Source organism: Silurus aristotelis (genome assembly GCF_946808225.1).
Source record: "Silurus aristotelis genome assembly, chromosome: 27".
In the NCBI taxonomy this organism is placed as follows: Eukaryota; Metazoa; Chordata; class Actinopteri; order Siluriformes; family Siluridae; genus Silurus; species Silurus aristotelis.
In genome coordinates this window covers 895,742-910,447 of record NC_139600.1, presented here as the reverse complement: position 1 = coordinate 910,447, position 14,706 = coordinate 895,742, and the positions used below count along the sequence as shown (strand labels likewise).

The 14,706-nt window shown below is 37.0% G+C and overlaps 2 protein-coding genes across 2 annotated transcripts; both read left to right on the top strand.

Annotated features, from left to right (window-relative positions):
- Positions 1-4,566: 4,566 nt before the first annotated feature.
- Positions 4,567-10,744, top strand: scpp5 (secretory calcium-binding phosphoprotein 5). Its single transcript, XM_083532226.1, has 15 exons — positions 4,567-4,683; positions 4,759-4,843; positions 5,396-5,449; positions 5,946-6,014; positions 6,197-6,229; positions 7,847-7,918; positions 8,055-8,108; positions 8,468-8,521; positions 8,803-8,832; positions 8,913-8,945; positions 9,039-9,092; positions 9,803-9,883; positions 10,139-10,195; positions 10,358-10,371; positions 10,476-10,744. The coding sequence occupies exons 2-14, from the start codon at positions 4,790-4,792 to the stop codon at positions 10,361-10,363; spliced, it is 651 nt and encodes a 216-aa protein (XP_083388352.1). The 5' UTR covers positions 4,567-4,683; positions 4,759-4,789; the 3' UTR covers positions 10,364-10,371; positions 10,476-10,744.
- A 1,643-nt stretch (positions 10,745-12,387) lies between these two features.
- enam (enamelin) lies at positions 12,388-14,396 on the top strand. Its single transcript, XM_083532232.1, has 5 exons — positions 12,388-12,438; positions 12,926-12,949; positions 13,160-13,231; positions 13,327-13,353; positions 13,869-14,396. The coding sequence occupies exons 3-5, from the start codon at positions 13,193-13,195 to the stop codon at positions 14,187-14,189; spliced, it is 387 nt and encodes a 128-aa protein (XP_083388358.1). The 5' UTR covers positions 12,388-12,438; positions 12,926-12,949; positions 13,160-13,192; the 3' UTR covers positions 14,190-14,396.
- The last annotated feature ends 310 nt before the right edge of the window (positions 14,397-14,706 follow it).

Sequence of the window (14,706 nt, the reverse complement as noted above, 5' to 3'; positions counted from 1 at the left end):
ATATATATATATATATATATATATATATATATATATATATATATATATATATATATATATATATATACAGTGAGGAAAATAAGTATTTGAACACCCTGCTATTTTGCAAGTTCTCCCACTTAGAAATAATGGAGGGGTCTGAAATTGTCATCGTAGGTGCATGTCCGCTGTGAGAGACATAATCTAAAAAAAAAAATCCAGAAATCACAATGTATGATTTTGTAACTATTTATTTGTATGATACAGCTGCAAATAAGTATTTGAACACCTGAGAAAGTCAATGTTAATATTTGGTACAGGAGCCTTTGTTTGCAATTACAGAGGTCAAACGTTTCCTGTAGTTTTTCACCAGGTTTGCACACACTGCAGGAGGGATTTTGGCCCACTCCTCCACACAGATCTTCTCTAGATCAGTCAGGTTTCTGGCCTGTCGCTGAGAAACACGGAGTTTGAGCTCCCTCCAAAGATTCTCTATTGGGTTTAGGTCTGGAGACTGGCTAGGCCACGCCAGAACCTTGATATGCTTCTTACAGAGCCACTCCTTGGTTATCCTGGCTGTGTGCTTTGGGTCATTGTTGGAAGACCCAGCCTCGACCCATCTTCAATGCTCTAACTGAGGGAAGGAGGTTGTTCCCCAAAATCTCGGAGTACATGGCTCCGGTCATCTTCTCCTTAATACAGTGCAGTCGCCCTGTCCCATGTGCAGAAAAACACCCCCAAAGCATGATGCTACCACCCCCATGCTTCACAGTAGGGATTGTGTTCTTGGGATGGTACTCATCATTCTTCTTCCTCCAAACACGTTTAGTGAAATTATGACCCAAAAGTTCTATTTTGGTCTCATCTGACCACATGACTTTCTCCCATGACTCCTCTGGATCATCCAAATGGTCATTGGCAAACTTAAGACGTGCCTGGACATGTGCTGGTTTAAGCAGGGGAACCTTCCGTGCCATGCATGATTTCAAACCATGACGTCTTAGTGTATTACCAACAGTAACCTTGGAAACGGTGGTCCCAGCTCTTTTCAGGTCATTGACCAGCTCCTCCCGTGTAGTTCTGGGCTGATTTCTCACCTTCCTTAGGATCATTAAAACCCCACGAGGTGAGATCTTGCATGGAGCCCCAGTCCGAGGGAGATTGACAGTCATGTTTAGCTTCTTCCATTTTCTAATGATTGCTCCAACAGTGGACCTTTTTTCACCAAGCTGCTTGGCAATTTCCCCGTAGCCCTTTCCAGCCTTGTGGAGGTGTACAATTTTGTCTCTAGTGTCTTTGGACAGCTCTTTGGTCTTGGCCATGTTAGTAGTTGGATTCTTACTGATTGTATGGGGTGGACAGGTGTCTTTATGCAGCTAACGACCTCGAACAGGTGCATCTAATTTAGGATAATAAATGTAGTGGAGGTGGACATTTTAAAGGCAGACTAACAGGTCTTTGAGGGTCAGAATTCTAGCTGATAGACAGGTGTTCAAATACTTATTTGCAGCTGTATCATACAAATAAATAGTTTAAAAATCATATATTGTGATTTCTGGATTTTTTTTTTTTAGATTATGTCTCTCACAGTGGACATGCACCTACGATGGCAATTTCAGACCCCTCCATGATTTCTGAGTGGGAGAACTTGCAAAATAGCAGCGTGTTCAAATACTTATTTTCCTCACTGTATATATATATATAGAGAGAGAGAGAGAGAGAGAGAGAGAGAGAGAGAGAGAGAGAGAGAGAGAGAGAGAGAGAATTTATATACAGTGAGGAAAATAAGTATTTGAACACGCTGCTATTTTGCAAGTTCTCCCACTTAGAAATCATGGAGGGGTCTGAAATTGTCATCGTAGGTGCATGTCCACTGTGAGAGACATAATCTAAAAAAAAAAATCCAGAAATCACAATATATGATTTTTAAACTATTTATTTGTATGATACAGCTGCAAATAAGTATTTGAACACCTGTCTATCAGCTAGAATTCTGACCCTCAAAGACCTGTTAGTCTGCCTTTAAAATCTCCACCTCCACTACATTTATTATCCTAAATTAGATGCACCTGTTTGAGGTCGTTAGCTGCATAAAGACACCTGTCCACCCCATACAATCAGTAAGAATCCAACTACTAACATGGCCAAGACCAAAGAGCTGTCCAAAGACACTAGAGACAAAATTGTACACCTCCACAAGGCTGGAAAGGGCTACGGGGAAATTGCCAACAGCTTGGTGAAAAAAGGTCCACTGTTGGAGCAATCATTAGAAAATGGAAGAAGCTAAACATGACTGTCAATCTCCCTCGGACTGGGGCTCCATGCAAGATCTCACCTCGTGGGGTCTCAATGATCCTAAGGAAAGTGAGAAATCAGCCCAGAACTACACGGGAGGAGCTGGTCAATGACCTGAAAAGAGCTGGGACCACCGTTTCCAAGGTTACTGTTGGTAATACACTAAGACGTCATTGTTTGAAATCATGCATGGCACGGAGGGTTCCCCTGCTTAAACCAGCACATGTCCAGGCACGTCTTAAGTTTGCCAATGACCATTTGGATGATCCAGAGGAGTCATGGGAGAAAGTCATGTGGTCAGATGAGACCAAAATAGAACTTTTGGGTCATAATTCCACTAAACGTGTTTGAAGGAAGAAGAATGATGAGTACCATCTCAAGAACACCATCCCTACTGTGAAGCATGGGGGTGGTAGCATCATGCTTTGGGGGTGTTTTTCTGCACATGGGACAGGGCGACTGCACTGTATTAAGGAGAGGATGACTGGGGCCATGTATTGCGAGATTTTGGGGAACAAAATCAGTTCCCTTCCCTCAGTTAGAGCATTGAAGATGGGTCGAGGCTGGGTCTTCCAACATGACAATGACCCGAAGCACACAGCCAGGATAACCAAGGAGTGGCTCTGTAAGAAGCATATCAAGGTTCTGGCGTGGCCTAGCCAGTCTCCAGACCTAAACCCAATAGAGAATCTTTGGAGGGAGCTCAAACTCCGTGTTTCTCAGCGACAGGCCAGAAACCTGACTGATCTAGAGAAGATCTGTGTGGAGGAGTGGGCCAAAATCCCTCCTGCAGTGTGTGCAAACCTGGTGAAAAACTACAGGAAACGTTTGACCTCTGTAATTGCAAACAAAGGCTCCTGTACCAAATATTAACATTGACTTTCTCAGGTGTTCAAATACTTATTTGCAGCTGTATCATACAAATAAATAGTTACAAAATCATATATTGTGATTTCTGGATTTTTTTTAGATTATGTCTCTCACAGTGGACATGCACCTACGATAACAATTTCAGACCCTCCATGATTTCTAAGTGGGAGAACTTGCAAATAAGCAGCGTGTTCAAATACTTATTTTCCTCACTGTATGTGTATGTGTGTGTGTGTATGAATGTATGTGTGTATTTGTGAATGTATTTATGTCTGTCTGTGTATGTATGTGTGTACAAACAAACAATACCGAGTGGAAAAAAAAACAAACCAGCAAATAAACAAACCAGCAAATAAATAAATGCACTTTAATATATGTGTGTGTGTTGTGTATGTATGTATGTATGTTTGTGTGTGTGTGTGTGTGTGTGTGTGTGTGTGTGTGTGTGTGTGTGTGTGTGTGTGTTGGTGTGTACATATGTATGTATGTATGCATGTGTATGTATGTATGTATGTTTGTGTTTGTTTGTGTGTATGTATGTATGAATGTATGTATGTGTATGTGTGTATATATATGTATGCGTGTGTGTGTTTGTGCATGTAGGTGTGACAAACGAACAATACCGAGTGGAAAACAAACAAACCAGCAAATAAATAAATGTGTTTTAATGTGTGTGTGTGTGTGTGTGTGTGTGTGTGTGTGTGTGTGTGTGTGTGTGTGTGTGTGTGTGTGTGTGTGTGTGTGTGTGTATGTAGTTCTGTGTTTATATGTAAATATGTAGGTGTGTGTGTGTGTATGTTTGTGTGTGTAGGTGTAAATAACCATCAATACTGAGTGTAAAACAAACAAACAAACAAACAAAGATAAATAAAGTCGTTAATGTGTGTGTGTGTGTGTGTGTGTGTGTGTGTGTATGTGTGTGTGTGTGTGTGTGTGTGTGTGTGTGTGTATGTGTGTGTGTGTGTGTGTGTGTGTGTGTGTGTGTGTGTGTGTGTGTGTGTGTGTGTGTGTGTTGTTTTGCACAATTCTGAGTGCAAAATAAACAAACAAATATTAAATAAATAACTAAATGTTCTTTAATAGCAAGTGTTTTGCAAATGTATATAAAAAAAACAGGAGGAAGTGACGTTTGAAAACCAGCATCTAAAAAGTTGTAAAGTTTAAAATAAAAATCGCAGAATTTTTTTAAACAAATAAAAAAGTATAAAAAGAAGAAATTTCACATGCAGTGAAAATCAGCAGGTGGTAAATAATCACCTGTGTGTGAGGTTTACACTGATGTCTGCACTTCCCTACTGTATTATCATCATAATCATAACTGCCCCCTGATATTACACACACACACACACACACACACACACACACACACACACACACGGTGTCTGGCTACTGATCATTTACTAAATTACTATCTGAGCTCAGAAGTGAGTCAATCACACGTAAGAGTCTGAGCTGCAATAAAAGCTGCTGTGCATTCTCCGTCTCCATCCAGAAGCATCTCCAGTTCCAGACCTTCCTCATCTCCTCCTGCAGGACCAGGTAAGAAACCCAGCGTGATGCTTCTCTTGTCATGTTCGGTGAATGTGCTTGCTAACAGCTGGTTGATATTTGCAGGTTGTCGTGTTGCTTGTGTTCCTCCGAGACCATGTGGAGCGCCGTGTTCTGCTTCTCGTTCATCTCAGCGGCTTCAGCTGCACCGGTACACCAAACCTCTGTCTTCTCACTGCGCTCCTGTACTCAGTACTTCTTAGGCTTTCTGTTTTGTAGGCCGATTTATTTTACTACATAATGTTTATTTTTGCTGACAATGTTAAAACGTATCTCCACCACAGGGTTCCTCGTATGCTCTTTAGAAGAAATGCTTAGTTTCCTTCAATATTCCTTTGAGAATTCTTTAATTTATTTATTCACTTTCCACAACTGTGATTATTGAGTACACGTGTGATACATTTATTTTTGATCTCCTCAACATCTTAACATTGTTGGTTCTTCAGCAGTTGTTTGGATGATTACAGAGAGCTTTCTGATACAGAGACATGGTGGTGTCAGGCTCTAAACAGAACCATAAGAACCTCAGTAGAACCCTAATGCCGGATTAGACCCACCAAGAAGTCAAGAACTGTTAATATTTAAAAATGTCAAAAAGTCAACGTTCAAAAGAAGAAAGAAAAGAAGACAGAAGACTTTATTCAGAAGATATTTAATTTAGTGTTCAGAATAAAATACTAAAATTCCGTTTGTTGTTTTACAGCTCTCCAATTTCTACAGTTTCCTGCCGCATTATGGAAACCAGATGGCCAATCAGGTACATCGCATGACGTCACATGACACGCATATATCAGAGGTCTTCAAACTTTTGTACACCACAGACCAGATTCCTTCTGAAAATCTTTTTGAGAGACACATGCATGTTCCTTTAGTTCCTTCGACCAAAAGAATCTATAAATGTCCAGATGTTAAAAGAAATGAAGAACAGGTTTACACACTCTGTATCTCCAAACGTTCAGCTGAAATACTTTTAAAACCTGAGATGTTCTTCACTAGTTCCTCGCTCATCCCAGAGCAGTACAAGAGGATTTGGACTGGGCAGGTTGTTCAGTAGATAGATATCATAGATATTTACTCTAGAAAAGAATGAATTATTATAAAAATAATTCATTTATAATTCATTTATTTATCCAAAGTAATTATTCTGAATCACATATAAAATATGGGCAGGTTTCATATGAATTCTTTCTTCAATATTATTTGAAATGATTAAAGATTCATTTCTATAAAACCCACCATGTATTTATTTGAAGGCTGTGAACGACATGTTCTCACCGTCACACCTCCAGGCTGGAGTGACCACGCCCATCAGCATGGAGATTGTACGTTTACTTTTGTACTTTTTACCACCAAACATTAACGATAACAAAACCCAACATGTTAGTGTGTAGACCTACGACACGATGAGACGATGAGATGAAATGATTGCATTAGAGTTTGATCTTCATCACGGTGGTGATCCTCAGTTCCACTTGGTGTCTCACTTTTCCTTTGTTTTGTTCAGCTGCTTCCACCAAGAGGACAAGGAGCCGGAGCTGTGAGTTTATCCCTTATTACTTCTTTCTTGAATATGATATACTTAAAAAAAATAAAAAATCTTGAATTGTAATAAAAGAAAGAAGGAAACAAAGAAAAATAGACATAAAAAATATTAACCAGTTAAAAGAACGAAAAAATGTAATCACGTTAGAATGTTTTTTAAAGAAAAAAAAAAAGATTATTAATAATAATAATAAAAAAATGATCATATATTTCCCTTAAATTACTCATTTCAAATCTCGATGCTATGAGTATTGAAATTTTCTTAAGCAGTTGAGATAAAACTCTAATAAATAAATAATAATACAGATAAATAAAATAAATCTAATAAAATTAGCTTCCCATGCTAAACAAAATACCAGTAGTAATAAAAAATAAATGAATAAATAAATACATAAATTAATTGATTATATAAATCAAATCAAGAAATAAAATTCATTATCAAAACAGTAGTAAACTGAGTTTAGTGAATTCGTTCGAATTACATGTAAAGTTGGTAAATTAGCTGCTTTTTTTTTTTTTTTTGGTAAATTAGCTGCTTTTTAATTATTTTTTTGGTAAATTAGCTGCTTTTTTATTATTTTTTTGGTAAATTAGCTGCTTTTTAATTATTTTTTTGGTAAATTAGCTGCTTTTTAATTATTTTTTTGGTAAATTAGCTGCTTTTTTATTATTTTTTTGGTAAATTAGCTGCTTTTTAATTATTTTTTTGGTAAATTAGCTGCTTTTTTATTATTTTTTGGTAAATTAGCTGCTTTTTTTTTTTTTTTTTTGTAAATTAGCTGCTTTTTAATTATTTTTTTGGTAAATTAGCTGCTTTTTTATTATTTTTTTAGTAAATTAGCTGCTTTTTAATTATTTTTTGGTAAATTAGCTGCTTTTTAATTATTTTTTTGGTAAATTAGCTGCTTTTTAATTATTTTTTTGGTAAATTAGCTGCTTTTTTATTATTTTTTTGGTAAATTAGCTGCTTTTTAATTATTTTTTTAGTAAATTAGCTGCTTTTTAATTATTTTTTGGTAAATTAGCTGCTTTTTAATTATTTTTTTGGTAAATTAGCTGCTTTTTAATTATTTTTTTGGTAAATTAGCTGCTTTTTTATTATTTTTTTGGTAAATTAGCTGCTTTTTTATTATTTTTTTGGTAAATTAGCTGCTTTTTAATTATTTTTTTGGTAAATTAGCTGCTTTTTAATTATTTTTTTGGTAAATTAGCTGCTTTTTTATTATTTTTTTGGTAAATTAGCTGCTTTTTAATTATTTTTTTGGTAAATTAGCTGCTTTTTTATAATTTTTTTGGTAAATTAGCTGCTTTTTAATTATTTTTTTGGTAAATTAGCTTGTTAACATTTTATTAATGTACTTTTTTTTAGCTAAACTGCTGGTTTTGACTCATTTAGCAGAGAATGTTCATGAGGCTGAAGACTTAGTGATCAGGATCAGAGTTGAGAAACATCTGACTGTATATTTTAGCTTGATGAATCTAATATGTGTTAATGGGTGAGGGTTAGGGTTCTGCTGCTGTTCCTTACCCTGGCAGCACTTTCACATTTCCACACCTCAACATCTGATGGTTGTGAGATGATGATTTACTTGTGTAACCATGTTGTGTGTAGGGGACGGGCAGCATGTTTCCCGGCCTGCCAGCGCATCTTCAGCCTGGACCTAACGCTCCTATCAGCATTGAGGTTTTCATGCTTTATTTTACGTTTTTTTTTATATTTATGGTCCAAAATACTTAATAAAATTCTCTCCATACTGAATTTTGACTCGAATCTACACCTCTTATTTTTATTGTTCTTATTATAATTAATTATTTTGCAGATCATTCATCCTGGTTTCCAGGGAACTGCAGCAGGAGGACAAGGATCTGGAACTGTGAGTATGAATGAGTATTTATATATATAGAAGTTGAGTAGTTGATCAGGGTTGCCATTTTCAGATATTTCACCACTTTCAGATTTTTTTTCTCCATCATCTGGCTTTTATTGAAATTAAATAGCAGAGATTATAATTATGATTTTATATATAGAGAGCGTTAGATTTCTGATGGCTTTGGACAACCGCCGCTTTTTTTTTCCCCCAAATATTTTGGAACCCCTGATTGTTTTGAAGAACAGTGAAGTAAATCTGGCAACCTGACTTTCATTTGATTTGACAGATTTAAATAAATAGAAAGTAATCAGAAAGTCTATTCAGTGTCATTCCAGTCATTTCCCTCTGTTTCCTTTCACCAGGCTTTTATCAAGTACTCTCTCCCCAAAGCTCCTGGCAGAAAGAGTATAGAAATCGTAAGTAATTCCTCACTCGTACTTCCCGTACAGATATTTCAGATGTTCCTGGTAGTTTTACGCTTTTATTTCCACTAAACACACTGCATCGTTCCATTTTCAGCATGATATCAGTGTGTGTAATAAGTGTGTAGTGACAGGAGACGTGATAATGATACACTCTGGAAGTGAGCAAGGGGTTTGATTATGAATAATTACAGGGATGTTGGAGATATTTCTCTGAAATGTTGTGTAGAAAGAAGTTCTGCTCTAACGGTGTGTTTTTTGTGTGCATGTTTTAGTATTATCCCTACAACTACAGACAGGGCGAGGTAACACTCTTCACTAATGCATTTTTTCCCAGCATGCATTAGTCACGAACATCAAATCATAATTTCCCGTTCTTTTTCAGGTGTTGCCAAACGTGATGCCGCAAATCCCCAACGTGAGCTGATCTACGTATATAATTAACTGCTTCCAAAAGTTTCAGTCTCAAAGCTTTTTGTGTTTCTGATATTTAATCTCATACATTTCACAGATTTTCCCTTTCGGTTATCCGACACAAACCGGCCCTCAGCAGCAGCCACCCAGGGTAAGACCCCCAACATATAGACACTTTGTGAACAAAACTGACATCTGAGCATGAGAGCATAAGCGTTGGTATGTTTTTGAGCATCAAATTTCACACCCATTTCCTTTTATAATAAGCTCCACTCTTTTGGGGAGATGTTCCACTAGATTTGGCGGAGATCTATTCAGCCATAAGTGTGTTAATAAAGTCAAGTATTGACGTAGGTGAGATGAAGTGAGGAGGCCTGGGGTGCAGTCAGCACACACATTCATTACAATTAGGGTTGGAGCTCTATAGCAGGAGATCTTTCACTCCAATACATAGCGAGCAGATCTACATGGAGCTGGAACATGTTTGGGTCTCCTTGTTCAACTGAATGGAAAATTTCATGCAGCTCATCCAAAGACATCTGATACAATTGTGTGTATGATTTTGGAGAGGAAGATCTTAGCCTGCTATAGAGCTCAAATCCTAATGAACACCTTTGAGATGAATGTAAACGGTGACTGCACGCCAGGCCTCCTCACCCTCTCACCTACCTGACTTTACCAACACCCCTTCGGCTAAAAAACACAAAAGTCCACACTCCAAAATCTAGAGGAACATCTTCCCAGAGGAGTGGAGGGAATTAGAAGAACAATTTTCACATATAAACATAATCTCGAATGTATAATGTTTATATGTGGAATTAGTACATGAAGATTGAAACTGGGTTCTGTTTGTGTTTCCAGCAGGCTGCTCCTCCACAGGCCAACGATCCCCTGGTCTTCAACTATCCACCCCAAACTGCCCCCCAGCAGCAGCCCCCCACGGTATGACCGCTAGCTTACAGTTTTGCCACGTGAATTAGATCGGACACACATACAGTATGTGTATAAATCAGGGATTTGTTCATGATTCTGTTTGATTTATTGCGTCAGTGTGTGATTATTAATTCATCTCTATAGTTCACATTATATAGTTTCATGACTTGCTCTTCCCGAAAACTCATCGTCTCATTTTCTCGGAGTTCTCATTTTCTGTTGTCAGATATTTAAACATGTTTAACTTGTGTGTGCTTCTGCCAGGCAAATGATCCTCAACAGCAGCAGATTCAACATGACCCACAAGTCCCGGCAGGCCAGGTATAATCTTTACTGTGTGTGTGTGTGTGTGTGTGTGTGTGTGTATGTGTGTGTGTGTGTGTGTGTGTGTGTGTGTTTGTGTGTGTGTGTGTTTGTGTGTGTGTAAAACCATTTCAGAAATTATATCTCTGACCTTTTTTTTTCTTTCTGGTTCCTACATAGCCATAAAGAGGAAGGTGGGTTGCCATGTTGTGATTTTTTTAATCATTATTAATTTCCTATATAAAATTAGAAATGATCAAATCCACACCTTATTGTGTCCCTGTTATTTTTATGCCAGAAGCTTTTCTGCTGAGATCCTGAAGGAGGGAGATGTTCCTACAACCCAAGCAGAGCTTGGAGATATTTTGCTGACGTAATAGTATTTAGTCATTGATGAATGAAGCTCGAGTAAACGTTAGTTTTGTAGAAAATCCTGATTCTAATTCAGATATAACTGACCATCATGTACTGTCATAACGCATCTAAAGTCATAACATGGTGTATGTTTGATTGTGTAACACCTGTCTACACTTCGCTTTGTCTCTGATGGATGTTGGATGTGTGTGAATAGAGTTTCAGTTCTTTAAATAAAGTAAAATATATGCTTTCATGTTGGAGTTTGTTCTTTTTATGCCCTAAAAATCATGATATAAAACACTGAGAACACACAACAACCTGAAAAAGTTTTGTCCTCATTATTCCACAGAATAATTCATGGATTCTGTTTAATTTACTTCATAAACTCAATCTACAGCAAAATATTTCACCTGAAAGATCTTTAGTTCTACACCAACTAACCAACTGCAACAATATTAAAAATGAAAACAGAAAATAAATATGTTCATATTTTACACCAAAACCTTTAAATGTAGTTGTTAATGTAACCTGTATGGACACGTTTGTCATAATCACATCTCCCGTCAGAGACACGTTTCATTTCTCAAAACCACAAACTTCTTTACATCAAAGAAACGATCTATTATCCAACACTAGCGAAGCATCAGACCTTCAATCTCTGTGTTCTATAGATAGAAACGAGCGCCAGATGATTGAATACACAAGAATAAATAAATATATATATGGTGTTTAAAATGATGTAAATCATCAGGAGACCAGCTTTACCTCATCAATACGAGGAGGTGAAACGACTGAAGGCTGATTATCGGTTCTTCCCAGATGGGATTTAATAGTTTTTTTTTTTACCCCATTGATTTAATTGATTCCTGTGAGATTGCAGCACATTTTATTATTATTATTATTATTATTATTGTGTATTTTATTATTATTTTGTGTCGCCACTCTTATGCCCTTGAGCAAGGATTCAGGGTTGCCAAACGTACCACTTTGAAAGATTTTGATTTTTGATGATTTCCTTTTTACTATTTTTGAACCTTTGCTTGTTTTGAAGAACATTTAAACCTTATAGAAGAGGTGGTAGGTCAGTGATCGGAGGCCCCGGTATTGCCAAGATGCCTCTGTTTGGTCCCTTGAGCAAAGCCCTTAACCCTCTGTGCTCCAGGGGCGATGTAGTGGCTGAACCTGCGCTCTGACCCCAGCACCGTGCTGTAAAGTAAAGCTATAAATCCGCTGAATCTTTAACCGTATGATAACTGTGATAATCTTCTGAACATTCGAGTCTGTCGCAACCATGCTGGGGATCAGAGAACGTTTACAATTTTTACCCTGAAGTGGAGTTTTTTTTGCCAAAACGTATCATTAACCGATTCCCAGGATTCCAGAGTTGACATCTCGCTTAAGATCTTTGCTTCAATCATCTTTGGCCTGAACCGAGGAACGAAATGAAGCCCCCTGAAAACAGCAACCACACAAAAGTTTACAGAATATTATAGAATTACGGAAATTGCTCGGCGAGGCTCTGGGTTTTCTGCACTGCAAGCACAAATCTGCAGCGTGTCATTAAACATAATGGCTCGCAATTCGGGAAAGTACGTTTTCTGTGCTCTACACCAAGACGCCATTGGTTCCTTTCCAGGAGTCATGTTGTATATATTCTCCATGTGCCTTGCATCGAGGTGCTCGCCGTCTCCACGCCGTCTCAACACTCAGCGTTCTGAAGCTCACAGGTAAAGTTCATCTCACCTTCTTCAGGTTTTTTTATTTTTCAATTTAAACCAAATAATAATTAACATTAATAATGAAGGAAACGTAATATATTGCTTTTTTCAGTCTTATTCTGCAAAATCAACATGAAGCTCGTGGTGTTCTTGGTGTGTTCAGTGGCCCACTCACTAACAGCCCCTGTGAGTCCATTTTAAATTCTTTACATATTTCCTTATTTCTGTTTTATTGAATTCAATTATTTACATTTTCTTATTTATTTAAGTTGCACCTATTTTTTTTAAGATTTATTAGTAAAATGATTTTATTCCAATGTGTTCTGACTGTTTTTTCGGAAAACCTTCAGAGATTCATCAATATGACAGTTTGCGATATAAACACATTTATGGTTTTATTATTTATTTATTTATTTTGTTTTATTTATTGTTTGGGTTGTCATTTTTGTATTGTAATTTCTATATTTCTTTCATATATATTTTATCTTACATTCTTACTTATGTTGTAGTTACTTTATTACAGTTGCATAGTTATTTATTTATTTATTTATTTATTTATTTAAATTGATGTTATTGATGTTATTTAAATTAGCATTTATGAATTGTTCAACTAACCACTAATTTATTTATTTATTTTTCTGTGGTTTGTTGGAACATATTGTTTCTTTTGTAGGTGCCAGAAAGCGACAGTGATGAGGTAATTTATTAAATATAAATATAAAAATATATTTAAATAAAATGTATATATACTGTATATATATATAAACATAATAATAATTGAGTAAAATGTAATTTTTTTCATGCTGTTTATATTGAATGATTGAGGTGTGATGGAAGTGATGGAGTGTGTCGAGTCGGTTGCAGGTGATGAAGGTTAAGACGACTGTATGAAATGTCAATATTACAGATAGCAGATCAGAGACACGTGAGCGTTCAGCTGATGGAGTTGTACCGACTGTATAAACGTCTGCTGCAGCAGGTCAGCGTAAACCCATAAACCGTCTGATCTCTAAAACCACGGTCAATAAAACCCATTTCACCTTCTCATGATCTCTAATCTTCTCTTCTGTACAGGGAATTGCCGCTCCAGCTTCACCTCAGGTCAGTGTGTGTGTGTGTGTGTGTTGAATTCTGGATTCTGAATGGTCAGATGAACCACTGATGAACCACTGAATCCTACAAGTGATTTGATTCTGAACATGTTCCCTTTAAAAGCACGTTCCTCCTCACAGCTAATAGGGTTTTGGGAAATGTCACACTCTGCTAGAAGTCTCCATACACATAATATAAAGAAGACACAGTTCTTTTACACACTCATACTGATGAAGAACCCTCTGAGATGTGCAAAAGCTCAATCAGGGTTTCTGAAGCTCCAAAAGTTGTTCAAACACGTCTCCACCACACCCATAAAGCTGCCAACTTACACAAACTCCACCCAAATATATACAAAATGCAGACACGAGGCTTCAATCACACTGAGGATCCATGATTACTGCTAACAGGTTTCTACTGTAGAGGAGGACACGCCCCAATGATTAGAAGAACAGGTTTTGTCTGAGATGATACCATGTATTTCATTTTAGATGGTGATCTTACACTTGGTTTTGTATCTACAGCTTCATGGATTCCACCAACCTGAAGCTGCTGCACTACTAAACTCTGATGAGGCTGAAGAAGCTGAAGAAGCTGAAGCAGCAGAAGGAGCTGCTGAAACTGAGGTTGCTAATGGTAGTGAAGGAGCTGAGCCAACAGCTGAAGAACCAATTCCTGATCCAACCACTGCTGACCCTGCTGCTCTTCCCGTTCATGCCCCAGCTGATCCTGACGTTGTTTTGGATTATCCTCTGGCAACAGATGTTCCTGGTGTCGAGGTTAATGTCGCAGATCTTAATGATCCAGTAACAGCAACCGAATCTCCTCCTCCATATTTTCCATAAACAATCATCTTCAGTCTGCTATATCTCTGAGCTGAAGTCGTGTTGTATGTTGTGGTGTCATTATGTTGTGGAACATCTGGTTGGAAATTCAACAACATGGTGGATTTGAATTCATTATATTTGTAATAGAAATGTAGTTTGTAATGAACCAAAAGTTTGAGTCTTTTTTTAGTTACTTCAAAAAATAAAATAAAAAAATGCCAAAAACACTGCAGTAAACTGTGACTTTTATTACAGTCTTGACTTCAGATTATGAGGAAATCGAGGAACAATCATCACATTTCTATTAAACTGTGGCTTGAGGTTCATCAGTACAGTGCATCTGAAAAGTGTTCACTTTCTCCAAAATGGAATAAATTCATTATTTTCCTTAAAATTCCAAAAATTCTATTTGTAACTCTACAAATACCCCATAATGACAAGGTGAAAAACGTTTTTGCGAAAATCGCATGTACACAAGTATTAATGATTTTATTAATATGAAGTATTAAGGAATATACGTATATACATTAATTCT